This window comes from Aquarana catesbeiana, linkage group LG01 (assembly GCF_042186555.1).
Source record: "Aquarana catesbeiana isolate 2022-GZ linkage group LG01, ASM4218655v1, whole genome shotgun sequence".
Taxonomy (NCBI): domain Eukaryota; kingdom Metazoa; phylum Chordata; class Amphibia; order Anura; family Ranidae; genus Aquarana; species Aquarana catesbeiana.
In genome coordinates, this window is record NC_133324.1 from 397483589 (window position 1) to 397496362 (window position 12774).

The 12774-nt window shown below is 41.1% G+C and overlaps 1 protein-coding gene across 8 annotated transcripts in view; it reads right to left on the reverse strand.

Annotated features, from left to right (window-relative positions):
• PIP5K1B (phosphatidylinositol-4-phosphate 5-kinase type 1 beta) overlaps nt 1-12774 on the reverse strand; it is a 215671-nt gene that overhangs the window by 70845 nt on the left and 132052 nt on the right. For all 8 annotated transcript variants that reach the window (XM_073634782.1, XM_073634759.1, XM_073634751.1 and 5 more), the window contains 2 exons: nt 2266-2471; nt 91-174 (listed from right to left, as the gene is read on the reverse strand). In XM_073634782.1, the coding sequence (XP_073490883.1) occupies nt 91-174; nt 2266-2471 (290 nt within the window). The remainder of the gene's footprint in view (nt 1-90; nt 175-2265; nt 2472-12774) is intronic.

Consider the following 12774-nt stretch of genomic DNA (forward strand, 5'->3'; position numbering starts at 1 on the left):
CTGGAACATAAAAGTATGGAGATAAAGAGAACTGTTATGGCACTGCAGTTGAGGGTGTAAAATCTGTCCATTCAAATTCCTTATACTTACCTATAGGACTGCAGAATGTCAATGATGCCCATGAAAAGGAGTACCCGTTCACCTCTGTGGTTTTTCGCAGGAATGCCACCCATCCTATAAAATTTGAAAAAAATATTAGCCCAACATGCTGTCATATGTAAATTGTAAAGAAATATATCCTGGTTTGACATTTACAAATATGTGGTTTTTACAGTATACTGCAAAGCTATTGATACACTTTTATAAACATACATTCTTAACCCTATTCAACCTCAGTTAATTCTTAAATTCACTTTTGGATATCATGTGTCTCAGGAACATGGATGATAAAAGGTAAAATTTACTGTACTGTGTTAGCATGCTTTCAATAGATAAACAGATATATAGTCTTTATTGCAGCATAATTACAATCACAGATACAGTATGTACCCATAAAACCGTTTATGAGTATAATATACATGATATTTCTCCAGCAGCAAAGTATATAGTACTTATCACTTAAAGGCAGCCTATGTTTACAGTATCTGCTAGTCTTCCTTTAACTAGCACTACTGAATGAATTAATGTTGCCTTTTCTTTGTTGCAAGGCATATTACTGAATAAGGCGATCTTGCCTTTTCCCAGCAACTTGGATCAGTAAAGAAGCTATTCATAGTACACATTTATGCTATAGTGTTTGGAGATTTCTAGGAAATATGTACTGAGAGGAATATGTTGGCTGCCATGTGTGTCTTGGAAACACAGTGATTTTTCTTTTACAAAGTTTTTATTGATAGAAAAGTAATTACAGCAGATAAGTGCAACAATGTGATGGTTACATCAAACATAAGATGGAGAGGAGGATCCCAACAAAGGGATGCTATATACGTGATACAATATTCAAGAGTGCAATAAAAGAATTAGAGAGGAAAAGCATCGGTGGTACGCTGTAAAAAAAAAAATTCAATCAATGTCCCAGAGTATATTATTTGGTAGACAAAAGCTCAAAAAAACCCCCAAGCAACATAAAAGGGTGCATATATTCGTAAATCAACAGCATATTGATGTGGATAGGAAGGAAAAATAATTTTAATTTCTGTTTTTTTCCCTCTTGTTTAGTCTTTCTTGTTTATTCTGTATTGTTGTAACCAAGAAACACAGTGATTTTTCAAGTGATCATAAAATAAAGTTATTTAAGTCTATCAGATGGCAGCAAGACAAACATAGTTGAACAAGCTTTTGATGCTTTGCCATTCATAAATTGCAGTTAAGATTTTAATTTGCGGCTAAACCAATATTGTCAAAAATGCTATTTTGTGTGAAGCATTGTTGCCTTACTAGTTTAGCACTTTGGGCATACTACGTACGTCCAAAGAGTAAACCTTTAATCACAAGCTGAGGGCAGCCATTAGCTTGTGTAGGTTTTCTTCAGCCGACTCCCAGCTTGAAATTAAAAGTGATACAGCAGCTCTCTAGCCACCAATCCCTTTGACAGAGCCGGAAGGGGAGTGTAGTGCTCCTTCCAGTTTGGCGGCCTCCCTCCACCCGTGGTTCCCGGGCTCTCCAGCTCTTACCGGGAGCCTGGGACAACAACGGCTGGCTTCAGGGGGGAGAGCGAGGCAAATCCATGCTTTGATCTCACATATAAACAATGAAACCAGATGAGTCGATGATTTAGTCACTTCCGGTTTCAGCCAGGGGACACATCTAACCAGGCAGATCTGCACTTGGTTAAATGGTGTGAAGGGCTATTAGACCCCTTCCGTCATCAAAAAGAGTACCGGTCACCTGGCCAATGCTATCACATGGGGGTTGATTAACCCTTTTGGGATAGCAAAAAAAAAAAAGAAAAGAACAAAAGTTTTAAGACTTGACATGTTGGGTGTCTATTTACTCAACACAATATCATCTTTTATGTTTTTAAATGAATCATTAATGATTAAGCACATTTATAGTGTGTGAAATGCATCTACCATGCAGCCTGTTGGTGTGCTGTGGTGTCACATTGGGAAACTCCAATAAAGTATTTTTGGAACGAGCCGTGGTGTGCAGCCATTTCTTCATTTGTTACATAAAAATTTTCAACTAGCATTATATTATATAATGTTCTGGGGGTTTATTGCCAAAAATTTATATTTTTTTGTGCAAAAATGAAAAAACTGCTCTAATGTTAAACTGGTTCAAATAAAGTTTTCAAAGTTTTAAACAATTTCATATATAACTCACGTGTCCCCGCTAATAACAGCATCAACAGCTTTTCCTGGTCCTTGTATAGACTCTAGTGCAGTGGAGTACAGAACTTTTTGTACTGACGGTCGCTTGTTGTCTATGCAATAGTGAGATGTCTCTCCTTCCTTGTCTTTGGATGTATGGTCAAGTACATGAATGCCAAGTAGTAGACTGTAGTCCATGATCTTGAAACTTTCTAGTACCTGTCAACACACAGACATACATTTTTATATTAACAGCATGGCACATACAGCATAAATCAGTCATATTAAGAGGTGTGTTAGCCCTGACTAATCACAAATGGTCATTGGTTGCCTTGTAATTAGCAGGGCATACTTTGCTAATGAAGATGTTACATTGGTACATGTTCACAGAACAAGCAAATATGTAGTATACTATTTGTGATAAAACATCTTAAACATGTCCTGTGTTTAATGCTGGAAAAACCAATATGATACAAAGAAGGTGCGTAGCTACAGTAGTTAATTGCTCTTGCATGCAATAACCATATGGTAAACTGCAGTCATCTGATCGGCACAGCAATGGCATATTTGCACATTAATTTTCATGGACAGGCTTAGGCCTTCAATATTTGCCTCTGTATTTTTTGTAACTCAACATTTTCCAGGTGCCTCTTCTAAACTAGTGTTCTCTAGACTTTTATCAACAAAAAAAAATGACAGAGGAACGTTTTGTACTCAATCAAGTGGTGAATAAATTTGGTATGGAAATTCGCTTTACAGTGAACCTGTACTCAAATGTTAACATAAACCTATATTAAACGTCTTGTTGGGATGAACAAAATAAAAAAGTGATAGCATGGATAAAATACCCAACTTTCAGTTCAATGATGTTCAACTGTGTGAAGGTCTAGATGCTTGGCTATAGGAAATCTGCTGAAGAGGAGGATCAGAGGAACTAGCTGGATTCATTTTTAAAGAGACAGTCAATTTGCTTGTTTAAGGTGTCGGAGTTTAGAGGGAGCAGTGATGTCATGTCATCCATCATTTGACTGTGCTAGGACCTAGTGATTGTCAGCTAGACATGAGCATTTTTACATTGGTGGAGATCACATGCCTCCCTATAAGTGGAACCATTGGGTAAGTTGTGCTAGCTCAGGAAGGGGAAAGAGCGGTAGCAGGTTTCTGGAGAGGAGAGTATCAGTGTGTCAGAGGAAGGAGAGAAATTCACAAACACTATCGCTTTGCCTTAAATTGTTTAAACAAGTACCTAGACCAGTGATGGCGAACTTTGGCACCCCAGATGTTTTGGAACTACATTTACCATGATGCTCATCTACACTGCAGAGTGCATGAGCATCATGGGAAATGTAGTTCCAAAACATCTGGGGTGCCAAGGTTAGCCATCACTGACCTAGACCTTCACATATGTGGCCAGCAATAAAGGGAGACTGTAGAAAGCAAATTTTTTCAGCCTTTCTATCACTGTTTATCCACGCCAGCTAAATTATTCACATGGATTTATGTTAACATTTGAGTATGTCTCCATTTTAGGCTTTTATGAAAAATCTATGTAGTGTTAGAACTAAAGAACACTGGGAGCCATTCTAATTTCATGCTACTAAGCAACTCTTATATGACTGATACACAAGTTCCCCGCTCCTGAACTCAATGTGCCACCACTGCGCTCATGAAAAAAATGTGAAAAGAAAATATAATAATAATTATATAAACCTATAAAAGCTGTCAACTTAAATAAAAAATGAATCAATAAAGTGTTTTAAGGACAAAACAGTGGTGCTGAATACCTGAATCTGTGATATATTTCAAACCAATAAATAACCTATTAAATAAATAAATTATTTTAAAAAATCTCCATGTGTAAATGTGTCCATAAATAAATCAAGTAAACAAATCGTGCATAGTGATGAAGTCCTTATATCAGGAAAAATCTTCTTGGATATTAAGAATATCTTCCACCACACCGCCTGTGATTGTGTTCCACTCCCTGTTGAAATCGCACTCACCAGAAGAATATGCCTTGCATTCTCATGCGCGGCAAACAAGCTGTTAGAAAACCACCAGGGTATTAATCAGACCTCGGCTCCCAGCAGCATTCAATAGGGGAGGAACTTCCCATCAGTAAGCATAAAACGACAAAAAGCTTCCTGGACAGCTTGAAATGGATTATTGGGTTCTATAATTTTGATAGTGTGTCCAATCTTTTCACTCTGCAAGATATCGTCATTGAGATTCAAATCTGACACTGCCAGCTGAAAAATGTCATTGTCCTTCGCCGCATTTTCTTCAAAGATTGACTATAGGTGCAATCTTTGAAGGAAATGCAGCGAAGGACAATGACAATGACACTCTCCATACTGAAACATCACCTACAGCAGCCAGGGGGAAGGGAAGGTAAGCCAGCAGCACTGTGGTGGCGGGGGTGCAACACAGGGGGGAGCCAGGGCAGTGCGGGGAATCGTCACCGCACAGAGTGATTAGGCTGTGCCCAGGCACACCTGGCACACCCCCTGTGCAGGCCTATGTCCATAAAACACTGGTCAATGTGCTGCGAACAAGGTGATGCCTCGGCAATAAACATGACATTAAAATCCCCCTAAATTGAAGGCAAACAGTAAAATACACTGTTGAAATGCACATAGGTGAAATTTGGTGCATTTGCAATACTGTGTCGTAAGTCTTGTTATCCTAACACCTCTGTCAAAAAACACAGTCAGGTAAGTGATCTCCCTTGTCTACCCTGTAGACAGCTTGGTCACCAACCCAGCCCCAGCCTGCTTACTGAACAAAGATGCATCACCACACTGTTAAAGTCACAACTCTTTTCACTCTAGTGTCTCATTCTGTGGATAAGCTACCAGCACTGAATAGTACAATACAGCCCAACTGGCTCACAGTTCTGGTCCACTAACTCCCAATGTAAAAACTGTTGAATGTAGAAGACAGCCACCACATCATTATTAGATTTGGTCATATCCGGTCAATAGAAAGAAGGACATGCTACTGAATCTAAGGCCTTGTTTACACGGGCGTACTTAAAATGGATGTAAACCCGATTCATGAAATTTGAGCTGGGCACATATATCTGCAGTGTTTTCTTATCTCTTTTCAAAGCACTAAGTCCCGTGGCTTTCTCCTGCTCCATTCTTCTGTTATCAGCATGATAACTTCTGACAAGTTCTTTGTCACAGGAGATAAAAACAGCCTGAGTTTTGTGATGGGGAGGATGCTATAATTAGATTAGCAGAAAGCTGAACTATTCAACGAACAGTTCTGAAAGTCTCTACCTATGAGGAGAGGGGCTGTGTGCCTTTCCTCCAATCAGCTGTCTTGGCTGTAAGCCCAGGCTTCACTGCAGTGCTGATCAGGAAGAGAAATTATCCTAACGCGATCTGAACTTTCTTAAAAATATAAAGCTGAGGACAGCAGATACACATGTAAAAAGTATGTAAGGAGATTTGTTTCATCCCTGTGTATCATCTGAGGCTGTTCACTTCACTGGATATATGTGAGGGTTTACATCCACTTTAAGTGTGTGAAGGGCAGTTTATGCCTGCACAAGATGCACAGGTATTCCATGCATCCGCATGCAAGCTGTGCCTTTCATGTCTATTGAGGAACAGTAGGTGCACAGACAAAGCCACATCTTTAATTTTCATCCGCACCGGTTCGTGTGGGTACTTGTCCCTAAACACAGACAGTGTGAGTTCGGGGACACACTCAAACGCATGTCAGATTAAGAGCAGAGGTTGTGTCTGAGCACCCGCTGCATTCTAATAGATATTAATGGTACTGCACACGGATGCATAGAACACCTGCGTATCCCATTCGGGCAAACATGGCTCTTCACAGGGATGTATGCTTAAGTACGCCGGTGTGAATGAGGCCCAACATTTCAGCTATTTGATTTCCAGCTATTTGATGAGCTCGCAGCCCATTCAAACTACAAGTCTGTCTGCTGCAGTGGCAGGCGGTACTTGTAGTTTTTTTCATTCACAGATCTCTGTGAATGAATAATGCGGAGCCTCACACAGCCGCGTTGTTTTAAAAAAATGACAGCGGGTGGGGTGAGAAGATCCCTCGCCCACTGTCACAGAGCAGGAGCGCAGGCGGCGGGTGCATAGGAGATTGTTACATGCTACTATGGGTGTAACATGCTCCTAAGCCCAGGTTCAAAATTGTGCGAACACAGACATTGCATGTGATTCACACACACACTGCGGTGCCGATCGCATGTGATGTCTGTGCAATGCGAGTTCAGCCATACAGTTGAATGGCTGGACTCACATTGGATTCACAGGAAAATAGTGCAGGGATTCCCCCCCCTCCACACTAGAATCGGATCGCATGGGTGTTCTCACCCATGCAATCCGATTCCTGTGCAAGTTCATAGTTCGCACTGAGATACGTGAACCGATCTGGTGGTGTCATTAACATTGCATTAACACCCGCAGCAGTTCACAGAGGGCAGTGTGGAGTGGAATTGCAGTGGAATTGCGCTGGTTCCTGCATTGCATATATGTGAACCTAGGCTAAAGGTGAACTTCCTTTAACTGTATGTATAGTTGTTTACCTAGTGTTATGTTTTAAAAAAAACATTGCAATAACAATACAAAGTGCGTGCTGACAGAATATACACTATATTGTCAAAAGTATTAGGGCGCCTGCCTTCACAAGCACATGAACTTTAATGGCATCCCAGTCTTAGTCTGTAGGGTTCAATATTGAGTTGACCCACCCTTTGCAGCTATAACAGCTTTAACTCTTCTGGGATGGCTGTCAACAAGGTTTAGGAGTGTGTCTATGGGAATGTTTGACCATTCTTCCAGAAGCGCATTTGTGAGGTCAGGCACTGATGTGGAGGAGAAGGCCTGGCTCGCAGTCGTGCTCTAATTCATCCCAAAGGTGTTCTATCGGTTTGAGGTCAGAACTCTGTGCAGGCCAGTCAAGTTCCTCCTCCCCAAACTCATTCATCCATGTCTTTATGGACCTTACTTTGTGCACTGGTCCAATTGTTTGGTTGAAGGGGGATTATGGTGTGGGGTTGTTTTTCTGGGGTTGGGCTTGGCCCCTTAGTTCCAGTGAAGAAAACTCTTAAGGTGTCAGCATACCAAGACATTTTGGACAATTTCATGCTCTCAAATTTATGGGAACAGTTTGAGGATAGCCCCTTCCTGTTCCAAAATGACTGCACACCAGTGCACAAAGCAAGGTCCATAAAGGCATGGATGAGTGAATTTAGGGAGGAGGAACTTGACTGGGCTGCACAGAGTCCTGACTTCAACCCGATAGAACACCTTTGGGATGAATTAGAGCAGGGACTGCGAGCCAAACATTCTCGTCCAACATCAGTGCCTGACCTCACAAATGTGCTTCTGGAAGAATGGTCAAACATTCCCATAGACACACTCCTAAACCTTGTGGACAGCCTTCCCAGAAGAGTTGAAGCTGTTATAGCTGCAAAGGCTGGGCCAACTCAATATTGAATCCTACGCACTAAGACCGGGATGCCGTTAAAGTTCATGTGCGTGTAAAGGCAGGCGTACCAATACTTTTGTCAATATAGGGTACTTCAGAATAAACAAATATTGTCTAAAGACAAGAGACCTGCATTCTTTTGGTGTACTTATATATCTTTCAGTGCTGTGCAGTAATCCAGTGAAATTTTGCCTCTATGCAGACTTCTCCTGTAATAATGTCTGGTCACTGCTGTTCTCTCTCCTTTTGACTGGTCTTGTTTCCGCCCCCTCCTATAATTCTCTATAGGCAGCATGTAGCGAGTGGACCTGCGGGGTCCCTCCCACAGCTCATACAAGGTATGTGCAACATAATGTCACTGGGTTTGCAAAGGCTGGGGTTTGTTTACTGTATATCCCTTATGACTGTTGCGGAATAAATTTAGGTGAGCGTTTTTGTGTCCAGAGTTCAGTTCCAACAAAAGACCACACAGTGTGGTTGGGTCTATGTTGCACTAAACATCTTCATGTGTGCATGACATGTCTGCTGATCTCCTGTATAAACATAGGTGTGGCTAAGGCACTGCTTGACCAACTGTTAGCAGTGTACAGCCTTAACTACACATGAAATGTTTCTGAACATACATACAACTTTTTGCTGCCAACTGCTTAAAATGGAATCAACCTAGTGTAAATCAGGCACTGGTCAACAAGGGGTTAAATTGTGTCCTCACAACCAAGTCAAATCTTACGCTGGATGACAGTGCGCTCATGCTGAAAATCATTGGCTTGTGAATGTTATTTCAGTTACCTTCTAACTCTCAGGCATGTTTCTATAGCACTGTCAGTTGGAGAATGAAAATTCAGAATGAGTTCCCGATATGGATGTTTGTTATTCAAATGAGACTAGTGCTGTATTTCCACCTCATTTACATTTGGGTGGAACACATAAAAAGTCTGTACATGAAAGCAGCCTAATATCTTGAAATGAGTTTTGTGCCAATATTTTTGATTCATTAAGCAGCACAACCTAATGCAAAGATAAAATTCTACAGATTTATTTTCTAAATAGAGCTCTTTAGCTGCTCTACACGTGACAGACACGGCTAAGAAGCTCTTGCACCTTTTATGCTTCAAGTGTTTTTTTAACTGCAAGTTTTTCTGTGTTTTTCACACTATTGTGAATGGGGGCTAATTTTGTAATTTCTTGACATTATAAAATAATTCTCAAGGATGCCGCTGCTTAAAGAGGATCTTCACCCTGTAAACAAATTTAAAAGTCAGCACTGCAAATACTGTAGCTGCTGACTTAAAACACTCACACTTACCTGTCCCAGGATCCAATGATGTCCTCACCCTTCTCTTTGCCGATCTTCAAGTCCAGGCGCCTGAACCTTAGCTGTGGGCAGCTGGCTGTGAGTCCTTGCGGCTTCACAGCCGGCTGCCCACTGTGCATTCGCAAGCCTCACTGTGCCCCATGAGTGATCCTGCAGTCTCCTGGGACTATATATATATATATATATATATATATATATATATATATATATATATATATACACACACATGTTTCTGCACTTCCGCCTAGGGGGCGCACATGCAAATACTTACAGCAGAGGCCGTTCTGCAGGTGCTGGGCACTGGATGTCCGCCAGCACCCGCCAATCATCGGGCAGAGACTAGAGCTGCATTATTCTGGCTAAAATGAGAATCACGATTTTTTTGCTTAGAAGATAGATCACGATTCTTTCACGATTCTCGCGGCGTAACATCATCTTTCACATTAAAACAAAAAAAAAATTGGGCTAACTTTACTGTTTTGTTCTTTTTTTTATATTCATTGAAGTGTATTTTTTCCCAAAATACAGTCAAATACAGTGTGACATAAAATATTGCAGCAATTGACATTTTATTCCCTAGGGTCTCTTCTAAAATATATATAATGTTTGGGGGTTCCAAGTAATTTTCTAGCAAAAAATATTGATTTTAACTTAAGAAACAAGTGTCAGAAAAAGATTTAGACTTTAAGTGGTTAAACTTCCTGCATTTAAAACTTACACATTGTTAAAAACTTGGCAGACTGCCTGTATTTTTCTTTACACACAAGTTTATCCGTTTGATCTAAGGCTTCATTCCCATGAGGTGGATTCGCTGGCACGGAGTCCGCCTCTGTCCGCCAGCTCAGCAGGAGATCTCTCCGTTGATCTCCGCTGACCCGGCGGATGACAGGTCCCTCTCTGCTCACTGAGCGGGGAGGGGCTTGTCGAGCGCCGCTGCTTGCTATGGAGAGATCGGACGAAAAAGGACAGCATGTCCGTTTTCATCAGATTTCACCCTATCCGATCCACCAGGGACGGATGTGAACGTAGGGCCATCCGTCTGATTTTAGCGGGTCGGACTGGGTCAGATGTGAGCGGGCATGTCACCGCTGACATCCATCGCTCCATAGACTAACATGGAGTGCCCGTTCAGGTCCACCGACAAAACTGACAGGCGGACCTGAACTGTCCGACAGTGTGAAAGGTGCCTAAGAAGGAAGAGTTAGTTACAATGTTTCATGTTAAAAACTTGACAGACTGCCCGGATGTTTTCTTTTGACAGCTGAGTGAGCATATAACTCTCTCCACTTGTTATATGAAAGAATCAGCAAACTCTGCAATAGAGATCGTCAGGGGGGTTGAATTGAGATCACAATTTTTTAACGATTAATTGTGCAGCTCTAGCAGACACACGGAACGGCGCGCTGTCTATGTAAACAAGGTGGAGCTTTGTTCTGACAGGGATGGATTTAGTGTCCCTGCAAAGCAGGGAATAAAATCCATAATTTCCCTTAGCTTTTTTACTAAATACGAAATGAGGTGTGGGTCCACTGAAATAAACATTAACCATCCATCCTTGGAAGATGAAAGGCAATGCAGCTTCATGTTGCTGCACTTCACTTATCTTCATACTTTATTAAGTCAGGCCTAGAACCAAAAATGATAACTTATATGCAATCAGTAGTTGTTCATTGAGTGCCCACTGAAGAGATTTTTCCTAACTAAATGTTGTAGTGACAACTGTCATCTGCCATTGGGGCAGAAAAAGGAGTGGAATTCATTTCCAGAAGGATACACATACAGCTGAAAAAAAAAACATGCCCACTGTAGTGAAAACAGAATAGAACACTCTGGATGGAGTTCCACTTTAAGATGCCAATAACTGCTCCTATCCATATTGTACACTAGGTCTTATGTTATCCCTATTTTCTTGCAGAGGCCTAAGCTGCTTCTAGAAACCATAAACAGGTGACAGCAGTGCTATTAGTATGCTTCTCTACTGTCACAATGGAACAGAAATACTCTGCAGGGTCAGGTATTGTAGTACACTGGCAGAATAAATATTGGCCTATACAAGCAATAAAGAAACCACATGTGCCCACCAGGAATAGATTCAATTCAAAACCCAATCTGGCAGTGTCTGTGTTAGTATGCGATGTAAGGGTGAATGTGAACAATCAGATGTGACTGCACTGAAAGGAAATGAAATATCCCTGAAAGCTGCTTTGGTATATATGAACCACCTACTGTCTAGTTTGATCTGTATTGATAAAGCACAATTTAAAATGTCTTTATTGGATTTAATTTACCGCTTTCCCACATGCCAATCATTATACATTACAAGCCTAGAAAAACCTTCTAGCTTAGATTACTGTTGCTGAAGGGATATCCAGTTAAGAATAAATGGATTAATCTGTCCCACAGGTAATAACAGCAAAATCTAAATATACACCTACCAGCCATAACATTATGACCACGGACATAATGTTCCTGGTCCCGGTTTGCAGTGGTCGAAACCAACCAAAAGTGGTCAAAGGTAGGAAAACTGGCAAAACGGCCAAGGCTCACTGATGCACATGGGGAGCAAAGGTTGGCCCATGTAGTCCAATTCAATAGAAGTAACTTCAAATTGCTTAAAAAGTCAATGCTGGTTCTGACATTAAAGTGTTAGTAAAGTCCACCAATGCATACTAGCACATTATGCCATTTCCTTGCAGGGGAATTTTCTTTTTCTTAAATGCCCAAGTTTACTACTGCTTTAAGGTGCATCAGTTTGTTGCATATGGGGCAGCGTAGCCGCAGACTGGTCAGGGGGCCCATGGTGACCCCTCAATGGGCAAGTGATCCTCAGAAAAAAATCACGCAATGGAAGGTGGCCTGGTCTGATTGATCATATTTTTTTTTACATTATAAGGATGGCCAGGTGCGTGTGTGTTGCTTACTTCGGGAAGAGATGGCACCAGGATACAGTATGGGAAGAAGGCAAGATGGTGGCGACTTAAAGGATCTACTACTGAAGGCTTGGTGCAGGATACGACAGCATACCTTCAGAGGTCTAGTGATGTCCATGTCTTGAAGGGTCAGGGCTGTTTTAGCAGCAAAAGGGGGACCTACTCAATATTAGGTGGGTGATCAAATGTTATGGTGGGTGGTAATAAAATTATGACTGATAGATAGTCTCCATGCTTTTGTTAGCAGGTATAACAATTTTAGAAATATTTTGATCGAGTGGTTGGTTTACACAAGATTGTAACCATACATTAACACCAAGTGAATGCATTTTAGCATACATTAACTCATAAGGCTCCTTCAGACCAGATAAAGGTGATATAAACTTCTCAGGAGCCTATCGGCAGAGTAGTTAGTGCACTATACCTTCCAAAATCCACTCTTTCTGCACCTTAAGCCACACCCTTTTGCACTGATTAATGCTGAAGAGATCAGCAAATATTGTCTAAATACAAGAGGCATGAGTATTCTTGGAGTGTTTTGTGTATTTATTCCAGACCTGTGAAGTAATCCAGTGTGAAACTTTGCCCCTGTGCGGGAAGTGATGATGGTTTGCAGGGGCATTTTCTGCATACAGAGTGGATTTATATTTTTTATGGCTATTGAGGGATATATGTAAATGAAGGATTTTGTGGTGTCTGGAGTTCAGCATTACATTTAGCTCTGACTGTAAACATGCTACATGCAACAATATATGTTTTTATCATTATTGTCTTAAAGTGTTACTAAACCCACAACAGTAAA